This window comes from Entelurus aequoreus, linkage group LG24 (genome assembly GCF_033978785.1).
Source record: "Entelurus aequoreus isolate RoL-2023_Sb linkage group LG24, RoL_Eaeq_v1.1, whole genome shotgun sequence".
NCBI lineage: Eukaryota > Metazoa > Chordata > Actinopteri > Syngnathiformes > Syngnathidae > Entelurus > Entelurus aequoreus.
Window position 1 is genome coordinate 22,902,287 of NC_084754.1, and position 10,560 is coordinate 22,912,846.

At 37.4% G+C, this 10,560-nt stretch overlaps 1 protein-coding gene across 7 annotated transcripts in view; it reads left to right on the plus strand.

Annotated features, from left to right (window-relative positions):
* The window catches only part of LOC133641825 (liprin-beta-1-like), a 47,507-nt gene extending 37,574 nt beyond the window's left edge, over window positions 1-9,933 (plus strand). For all 7 annotated transcript variants that reach the window (XM_062035864.1, XM_062035863.1, XM_062035865.1 and 4 more), the window contains 8 exons: window positions 3,257-3,368; window positions 3,466-3,554; window positions 5,183-5,305; window positions 5,380-5,505; window positions 5,579-5,767; window positions 9,164-9,328; window positions 9,433-9,498; window positions 9,567-9,933. In XM_062035864.1, the coding sequence (XP_061891848.1) occupies window positions 3,257-3,368; window positions 3,466-3,554; window positions 5,183-5,305; window positions 5,380-5,505; window positions 5,579-5,767; window positions 9,164-9,328; window positions 9,433-9,498; window positions 9,567-9,647 (951 nt within the window). In that variant the 3' untranslated portion in view covers window positions 9,648-9,933. The remainder of the gene's footprint in view (window positions 1-3,256; window positions 3,369-3,465; window positions 3,555-5,182; window positions 5,306-5,379; window positions 5,506-5,578; window positions 5,768-9,163; window positions 9,329-9,432; window positions 9,499-9,566) is intronic.
* The last annotated feature ends 627 nt before the right edge of the window (window positions 9,934-10,560 follow it).

Genomic DNA, 10,560 nt, shown 5'->3' on the forward strand with positions numbered 1-10,560 from the left:
AGGAGTTGTGTGCATGTAGCGTGCTTAGTCTGGAGGCTAAATACACACGGTGTTTTGTGTAACTGTTGTTTAGTAAGGAAGTGTTGTGATTCTTTGCTTAGTTTGATAAATGTTGGAGCAGTTTGCTTCATCAGGAGGGTGAAGTCGCTCAACTTAAATTGTTGGATTTAACTGTGTTGGATCATTGGCTGCTAGTGAGGGCATAGAAAAGGGGTATTTTTCTACCAGTAGACAGCGTTTAAGATTGAGTGTTTCACTGCTAAATTAATAATATATTTATATTGGATATGGATTTTAAATATGTATCTAAAATAGGTGGTTAATTGGTTAGGTATTTATGTATTTGCATTTTGGGTTTTCTGCGGCATTTATCTATTGTGTTTCTGGTGTTAAATGTATTTTATATGTATCTTGGTGCATTTATGTTGAGACAATTTATTTAAAATCTGAATTAACTTAAAGGGAAAATATTAATCCATTTTCTTGCACTTGTTTAATTGTTAAGTGTTTGATAGCCTAATTAATAATTGTAAATTATGGGATTGATAATTGATTGATTTTTTTACAGCATGTTAATCTTGTGGTGTTTTGTCCTTAAAGGTTTTTCACCTACTAAAGAAGCTAAAGGCTACTAAAGACAGCTAAAGAAACTAAAGTCTACTAACACTGCTAAAGACTGCTAAAAAGACTAAAGAAGAAAAAAGAAGCTGTTTCTTCGTTGGAAAAACTGTTGCAAACTAAAGGAAAATAAAAGGAAAAAAGTAACTACAGTCTGGTCTTTTGAGTGAAATCCAGAAGCTACATTCAGCATTGGTACATCCCTACAAGTGTGGGATAAGCACAGTGAAAAAAGCAAAACACTTGACAAGCACTTACCAGTGAGCTGCCTCTATTTTTTAAATGTTATTTATTTACTAGCAAGCTGGTCTCGCTTTGCTCAACATTTTTAATTCTGAGAGACAAAACTCAAAAAAAAAATTAAAATCCAAGAAAATATTTTAAAGACTTGGTCTTCACTAACTGACAAAGAAACAGATAACAGATTTGGTGTTCAGTTCAAAGTGTGACATGATTTATTTAAAAATTTGAGAGTTGACTTTTGTATTTTACATAAGTTATTATTTGTACAAACATGGTGCAAAGTAATTCATGATTTGTTCAAAAATGTTAGTGGCTAGCTAGTTAAAATGGGATATTGTGATTTCACAAGACTATCTTAAAAGTGATCATTTGAAAATGTTCAATTTGAAAAATGTGCACTTAGAGAAAATATAAAAATAAAGTGTTGCATATTGATATTTATCTGTTTCTATATATATTTATTGTGAGAAATCATTAAGATGATCAGTGTTTCCACAAAGATAAATATCATTAATTATTAATAATAACATAGAGTTAAAGGTAAATTGAGCAAATTGGTTATTTCTGGCAATTTATTTAAGTGTGTATCAAACTGGTAGCCCTTCGCATTAATCAGTACCCAAGAAGTAGCTCTTGGTTTCGAAAAGGTTGGTGACCCCTAGTCTATACAGTAATAAATGTTAGGATACATTAAAGTCTTGTACATTAAAAATGTTAGGATACATCAATGTCTATACAATAACAAATGTTTTGAATACATTAAAGTCTTATACATTAAAAATGTTAGGATGCATCAATGTCTTATAAATTAAATATTGGTAGGATGCATCAATAAAATTGCACGCATTTTGGAAAAGCCGTTAATGCTTCAAATGTATCTTTCAAAATGTTAAGACAATGGGTACAGACAACCCCAATGCAATGACTTGTACACCAATAGAAAGTGGCGATCGTAACAATCAGAAGCAAAAGTACACTAGCAAAGTAAAAGTGAATTATGGTTATGCAGCGCTTTTTCTCTAGTGACTCAAAGGGCTTTACATAGTGAAACTCATTATCTACATCTTTAAGCTACATTTAAACCAGTGTGGGTGGCACTGGGACCAAGTGGGTAAAGTGTCATGCCAAAGGACACAACAGCTGTGACTAGGATGGAGGAAGCGGGAATCGAACCTGGAAACCTTAAGTTGCTGGCACGGCCGCTCTACCAACCGAGTTCTGAATGCGTAGCAGAAAATCTTTTTGTAGCGGTCCAAATGTATCTGTGGCTGGCCACGACAAAATAAGTAAATGTATTGGAAACAATGACTTTTGCTCCAAAATTTGTCAAATTGCCTTAAGCACACTTTGAGATTTGGATTTAGTTGTGTGCTGAGTCACTAAAAAATGTCAATCTTCTTCTTATAAAGCCATTATTTTGTTATTTTTGTTACATCCTGGTGTGGTGTTGTTGACCCCAAGTTGCAGAGTCAGGAGATGCAATGTTCCAGTCCAGAAGATAGGGCTGGCATATTAAGTATCCTAATTGGCAATCAGGGATAGGTGAGTAAGCCAGCGCCCAGACTGGAGATTAGGGGAATAAAGCAAATACATCTAGCTGCGGCCATTTTAAGTTGAAATTGCGCCCACTCTAAGTCATGTCCATTGTAAGCCGCGCCCCCTTAAAGATGCCCACAGGAATGACGACAATGGAAGTGAAGCTTGAGAGACAAAACGTAACACGGAAATCAGAAATAAATAAATAAAATATTGCTGAAAATAAGTTAGGGGTTAGGTTTGCATATAATCAGCCGAAAAAGCAATACATTCAACAACTTAAATACAGTAATGGTGCGTTCATAGAGCGATATGGGTGTGTTTCAGTATCCACCTTGGATCACGTTACAAATCAAGTGTCCACTCGCGTGTTGTCCGCACCACTATGGGCATGTCTTTAAAACACGGTTCACTTCTGTTGTCGTCACAACTGTGGGTGCGACATAGAATGTCTGCGGCAAGACCCTTCTCGAAAAGAGGCAAAGAGGAAATGGAAACCAAAATAAGAGCGCTGGACAGGAAAATAAACAAAATACAGGAACATAATAAGAAAACAAAGTCCCAACCTGTCATGACATGTAGTTATTAGTTATACATTTCTAGACGTATTGTTGGGGAATTTATTGTGTTAAGTGTTCTTCTTACGAGACTGTTTTGTGTCAAAAATGATAGAAGTTGTTAAATCCTTCTCCACAAGCCCAGTTTTCAGTTGCAAAACAACACTTTTTAGTGAATGTAGAAATAAAAAAAAACCACCTTACTTTGTCATTTACATTTTACATGACAAAATGTGTTTGTCAACTCTTTCTCTCCATCCAAGTCGTGTACTATTGACACATGTGTCCTTGGTGATTTTCAGGAGCTGGGCATCAAACACCCACTGCATCGAAAGAAGCTGCAGCTGGCTCTGCAGGCTCTCGGCTCAGAAGAAGAGGACAGCAAGGGAAAGCTGGACTACAACTGGGTGACGAGTAAGTATCAGCTGTTCATTCCACTCTCCTCAGAAAATCTCTTTTGCATTGACACTTTGCGGCAGTGTTTTCATTGTTGTTTTTGCTCGTCCATTAGGGTGGCTGGATGACATCGGGCTGCCACAGTATAAGACTCAGTTTGATGAGGGACGGGTGGATGGTCGCATGTTGCACTACATGACTGTGGTGAGTGGTTTTGACGGGTGACATAACAGCATTTTGCTCTGCTGACAGTACCAGAAGCTTAAAATTATTGTATTTTGAGGGAAATTATCTTTCATACCGGATTTGACGTTTCTCAAACCCACCTGCTACAGTAAAAAATTATTGCAGTTTTTCTTTCAACCCTCAAGGGACAAAGGCTGACTTTTTTGTCCTTTCGGTACATTTTTGCTGTATTTTGGCAATTGGTTATTCCATTATGATTTATTCAAAAAGTTTTTTTCCCCACATAACATTTTTTTATTTCAATGTTCAATTGTTTCACAGGTGTACAATACACTGGCAGTTTTTTCACAATACCCCAAAGCCAAACGGGATATTTAAGTCCTTCATTTTTCAAAGGGCATAAAAATATTTGGATTCTTTTTTTGTACAAATCTCTCAATTGATTTCAGCCCTAAATAAAAATACCGGACATGTTATGTTTTTTTAACCCTTTGAATGCCTTTTGATCAAATGATGTCATTGTTTTCAACTGCAAAACAAGTAAAAAAAAATAAATCCAAAATGTTTTACATCCATCCATCCATCCATTTTGCACCGCTTGTCCCTCTCGGGGTCACAGGGGTGGTTGGAGCCTATCCCAGTTGCATTTTATGCCTTTTGTCCTGTTTGGTTTTCAAAATAATTAAATTAAATGTCTGCAGAGGGTTAAATAAACATAGAGCACTGTTTGGAAAAAGACTGCCACTGATAGAACAGCGCCCCTAACAGGCTGTAAAGAGGCATGTAAGACAATGCACAACACCAGGTGCAATGCAGGATGCATCCTGTTATTGTTTGATATTTAATAAAGGGGTCAAATTATCATACATTTTTTAGTTTTGTATCTATTGTAATACATTAAACATCATACGTGTGTGAATGCTGTTCCTGACTGTTGACACCTCACTAACAGCAGTACGGGGTAAACTCATATTGCCTCACAATTTGCTTCTTTTTGTTATTCAACATTTTTCTAGAGAAATAATGAACGCTTGAGACTCTTGGCCTGCCATGTATTGAATATACTTTATTAAGAATTAAATTGTAGGTAATTCTAAGCAATTTCTGTTGTAATACATTTTTTACCGTATTTAACTGAGGTCTGAGGCCCAGCTGTGAAATCACATGGCAGGACTCATTAATTATAGATCAAATGATTTCAAAGCTAGAACATAAAAACTGTTTACCACATTCTAAATAACTTTGTGAATATTATGAGAGGCCTTTAGACATGAAATAACACCTTTTAGCCAACTTACACTGTTCCAATATGTAAGCCTGATGCTGAGCCAATCAGTGGCAACGATACTGAACAGACCGCTCTGATTGGTTTGGTCTCCTTTTTATTGGCCAATGCTACTGTGGTGTTGATATTTTTAGTTCACTTAGCAATTTTCAAAGCTTGAAAATGCTGAATTTAGGACCCAAAAAATGTTTAAAGAAAAAAATCCTACTAAAATCTGCCACGTGATGAAGCCGCAATATTTGAAGCGAGGTGTGGCAAGGAACGTCGATATGAAATGTTGGTACCAATGTTGCTCGTGCTTTTATATTTATGTTATGATTATTCTTCACTGTTGGTAATTGATGTGTCCTCGTCCCTTCAGGATGACTTGCTCTCCTTGAAAGTGGGCAGCGTCCTACACCACCTCAGTATCAAGAGAGCCATCCAAGTGCTTCGACTCAACAACTACCAGCCAAACTGCTTACGCCGCAGACCATCTGATGAGGTGCGCACCCTCATTTCTCTGCTCTTTTGAACACTCCTTTTACAAATGATTCTCCCTCTTGCTCGTGTCCACAGAACAATATTTCCCCTGCAGAGATTTCCCAGTGGACCAACCACAGGGTCATGGAGTGGCTGCGCTCGGCGGATCTGGCAGAATACGCTCCCAACCTGAGAGGCAGCGGCGTGCATGGAGGCCTGATGGTGACATATTCTGATTTCCATTCTTACTTCGTTTTTGTAAGAAACAGATAAAAGACAGTTTATCTAAACTCAGGTGCTGGAGCCCCGCTTTAATGTAGAGACTATGGCGCTGCTGTTGAACATCCCCCCCAACAAGACTCTTCTGCGTCGCCACCTCGCCACACATTTCAACCTGCTTGTTGGTTCAGAAGCCCAGCAGCTCAAACAGGAGTGTCTGGAAAACCCTGACTATATGCTGCTTACTGCTACCATCAAGGTTAAGGTAGGTATACTGCACTGCTTCCTTGTTTACCTCATATATCAGGTGTTATTTTCTTCGCTAATTGGCAAAAGTTGAATTGTTGCAACCAGACTACTTCATATTATGGTGTACTCGCACTAGGCACCCCACAGCTTAATTTGTATTGGACCCCAGGGAATATTCCAGGGTTTCCCCTGAAACTGAGGTTTTATAAAGTAATATATTGTATGTATGGATATGCACTATTATTTATGCACTATTGGCCATAGTTAGTTTGAAAAACAGCTAAAATATCATAAAAATATTCCTCTATGCTTTATTTATTTTTTTAAAGCGTGCCTCTGAATCACCTGTCAGCTTAAGCGCTACAGCTTGTCACGCACCTGACCGTAATTGGCACTAGGCAAAAGTAAGGACAGAAAAAAAAAAGGTATTTCTTGTTCAAGGTTATGAAAACTACCCTCATTTTGACATTACAACCGACAGTAATGTCTAACTTACGCCATGCGTGTCTTCGAAACTCCCGTTTTACACCTCTGTGTGGGGTTTGCATGTTCTCCCCGTACGTGCGTGGGTTTTCTTTGGGTACTCCAGCTTCCTCCTACATTCCAAAAATATGCACGTTAGGTTCTTTGGGGACTCTAAATCAGGTGTGCCCAAATTGGATCCCGGGGGCCAAATTAGGCCCCTCGTGTCGTTTGATTTGGCCCGCCAAAGGGTGGTTTCCAAATGTAATACATATTCCTATAGACCTTTTAAGCTCACTAGGGGTGCCCCGATCTGATATTGATATCACACATCAATCCAATATCAGCATAAAAAAAGTATTGAATTGTATCGGCCTGCATCTAAACTACAAGCAGTCCTGCGGCATGTTTACTTGTGCGAAGCTGGACAGCCAGTTAACATCTAAATATCCTCCAATTAGCACACAATGTTGGTCTTTTCTTCTATTTTAGTCAAGTCATTTACAAAAGGTCCCCATGGTAGGTTATAGGCTACTAGAAGCTAGCTACACAACAGCTAAGCACACAATAGCACACAAGCTAGATATAAGTAATAAGTGTCCTTACTTGAACAATATTGCAGTCTAAAGCAGCACATTTGTCAATATAAAGAGGTATTAAATATTTATAGTTGTATATGACTTACACATACAAAGTCTACAAGGCAGAAGCGTATTAAAAAGTATCCAGTAACAAACGTGTCCGCATCATCATTCAACTTACTGTGCCATGAGCTCAGCCTAATTAATTGTTGTGACCATTAGGTGTCGCCAAAAACTATTACCACTCCACTTCAATTGAAAGACAAATTAAGTTAATTCCAGACGGTCAATAATAAATAGATTAGTGTATTTCATACCTACCATTGATTTCTGTTTGACTAGTATCACTTCATCAAACTATTTCTAACATTCCACGCTACGAAATAACAAAAGTATGTATAATTCCTGCTGTTATCGGATCAGATCAGTATCGACACTGTATCGGAAGGGAAACAGTTTGGGACACCCTTAACGTTCACACAATCATTAATGGAATGTTCGCAAGGCTAACTAGTTTGCTAACCATTTGTCATCTATCATTGTTATTGGCACTAAATATAGAAAGTTTTTGGGTATTTGTGTTTCATGCTAAAAATTGCGATGTTTGGCCCGCGACCTATTGGCTCATTTTAACTTTGCTGTGGAGGTTGTGCGGTCATGATAGTGTGACATGTTGTGCTGTAAAGGGCTGTCTTACGTATATGTTTGATCGCATCAATTGATCTTGGCTATATAGCATGACAAGTCAGCACTATTGAAATATATAATAGGAATTTAAGAACTCCAACCAAAGTACGACAGAGGTTTTAGTATTTGTTGTGCACAGGTCACAATGTTGTTTGGATGTTGTTGTATGTCAATTTATATGAATTTTAGTTTAATTTAAACAGCTGGTGGACATCAGAGGTGGGGTTTGTAGTTGCAGGTACCAGAATCTTTTGAACGGAAACACAATAATAGACAAATCAAGAAGAAAAAAACGAGACGTTTTGTTGCATTGCCTTCTGCTCTGTGACACAGATGACAAAATTACCAATTTATGACTCATATAGTCGTTTCAAGTATTATGCAACTCTACCGACAGATGTTAGCCTCATGAGCTACTTTAGGGACATAATTATAATATAAATCAAACACAATTGTTATATTTTAATTATTTATCATAGATTTAAAGGGGAATTGGACTTTTTTTTGGAAGTTTGCCTATTGTTCACAATCATTATGAAAGACAAGACGATGGATGTTTTTTTTTTATTATTATGCATTCTAACTTGTAAATAAAAGTCCCCTTACAATGGAGCCAATAAGAGGTCCTCTATTCTGCCCATAAAACCCAATGAAAAAACATACAAAAAGCGACAACGATACTTCATTTACATTTTGTGACTTGAATATTAACCAAGTATTAGTGATATTGTTACTATAAGTGCTAACGCAGACAAACTATTTATAGCAGCGTAATCACTAGCTTGCGGGGCTATGTTTACATCATCGGCTGGTGAGCTGCTTTCTTGCCTTGGAGCTCATTAAACCTTATTCTAGATCATAAATAATGCCTCTCACCTTGATAGTAATAGGATAAGTACGTAATCTGACAAGTTGGTCAACTTTGACAGCCAATTTAGACCGGGGAATATCGAGAACGACACGGAAAGAAGCTCGGTTCCACCACACTTTACTTTGAGGATTATGAGTCATTCTTCATCTAAACGGCATTATACTAAGATTCTATCAGTCAGCATCCTAATAACAGCAGACATTGTACAGTAATTTATGTTTTATTTTGTTTGTTGTCTCTCATAAAGTCTACAGCGAGTAATAATCAGCGGTGATGTTGAAAAAAACGAACGTTGTGATGCGTTCAAAATGAGAAAAGTATGTAACTATTACATGTTATTATAAATGTGCTTGTTACTACATTACATATATACTTAGTGTGTATGTAAAACTTAAATAGAGGTGTTTGGATGTTTTTAAGGCCTTTATAGGCAGAATTAAGCGACTCCCATTGGCTCCATTGTAAGCAAACTTTTGATCGCATTTATTTACTATTTAGATTGCATAAAAAAAGAAATATATGTGTTCTTGTCTTACATAAAGATTGTGAATGATAGGCAACATGCAGTTCCTCTTTAAATAATACCGGTTCATTGAAATAATACTGTAACAAAATGCCATGGTATTAGTTTCGGGGAGGTAAATTTCATTAACATGTTCTGCAACCCTCTCAGATGTGACTAACAACATTTTACCTGTTATTAGTCAACGTAAATACAAACAAAAAATATATCTGCTATTGTAGAATATGTCTAGCAGGTTTGGTTGTGAAAGCACACTTAAATTTTGTCCTGTTTTTTTACTCTCCTCAGCCCAGGAAACTTTCGTTTGGTAACTTTGGGAGTCTACGCAAGAAAAGGCAGGAGGAGAGCGAGGAGTACGTGTGTCCTATGGACGTGGAGATGCCCAAAGGAAGAAGTTTTCAAAAAGGCTTTGAGCTCCAAATCTACGAGGACGACCTGGATCGGCTAGATCAGGTGACATTTGACGCCACTTCTATGAATACGCTACAATAATCAGGTACATCTTGCAGTTTTAGTCATTGATATTTAGTCTGATGGTGTTTCTTTGTAAAAACAAGATGGACGACTCTGAGGGAACCGTCAGACAGATCGGCGCCTTTTCTGAGGAAATCCAGAACTTGACGGTAAAATAGTCCAATTTTGAACTATATTGGTATTTTGAACTAACAAGTATTTTTCTCTGTTTGACCAGAGTATGTTGAAAGAAGATGAATTTTTCAAGATGTCCCACTCCCCAAACCCGAGTGTAACAGACGATGACTCCACCGCATGAGACTGACGGCTCCGTGTGACCTGGTCCTGCTGTGAAAACCCTAAATTAAAACGTCTCCACTTGCTCAACACGCTCCCTTCAAAAGATGAGCCATAGCTATTCACATCCCCTTTCTCCGTTTATCGCTTATTTTTGTCTCCATTGCCACCGAAACGTCAAAGGGAACATTTGTAGGACGATGCCACTGCCTGCCAGCTGGTTTCTGGAAATATTTTGTACTAAGTTATGTGCTGGCATTGCTCTGTTTATTGTCAAACTAATGCCAATATAGATTTAATATACCTTTCCCTTTGCCTCGTCATTGAAAATACTTCATTGGATATTATTTTTCAACGACAGCTGCTATATTTTCTACAAAAAATAACCTTTCAAATTCAGAGTAAGTTGTCTTATATTTTCTATTACACAATAATATTCTGCATGCATTTGCACCAATACCTATACAGTACACACCTAATGCATACCAAACTGACACGATGCCATGTTTTTGTCTTTTGTGGTTTTGTTCACAATGGATTTTGAAATATAATTCCTATTAGCATTTCCACTGATTACAGAGCTCTTATGTTTAGTGGTAATCATACCATGCAGAAAAGGATTTTGTTGTACTGCAAATATGTCAAATCCTGTGAGCAATAAAGTAATTTAAACTAGTGTGTTTGTTTCAAATGTGCAGGATATGTACCAAGGTACCTATAATGTTACACCACAATTTGTATTATAGTAGTAGGAAATCTAAACCTTCTGCTCATATTGGCCCCTAACTATGCACTGTTTTATTGAGCACAGCGACACCTAGCGGTGTTTTTTCCGTGTTGTCACTTGACCAGAGGACAGTGGAGAGTAGGGGTGGGTGATACAGCACATTGTGGTATGGATTCGACATGAGATAATTATAGGGACAATAGTGTTG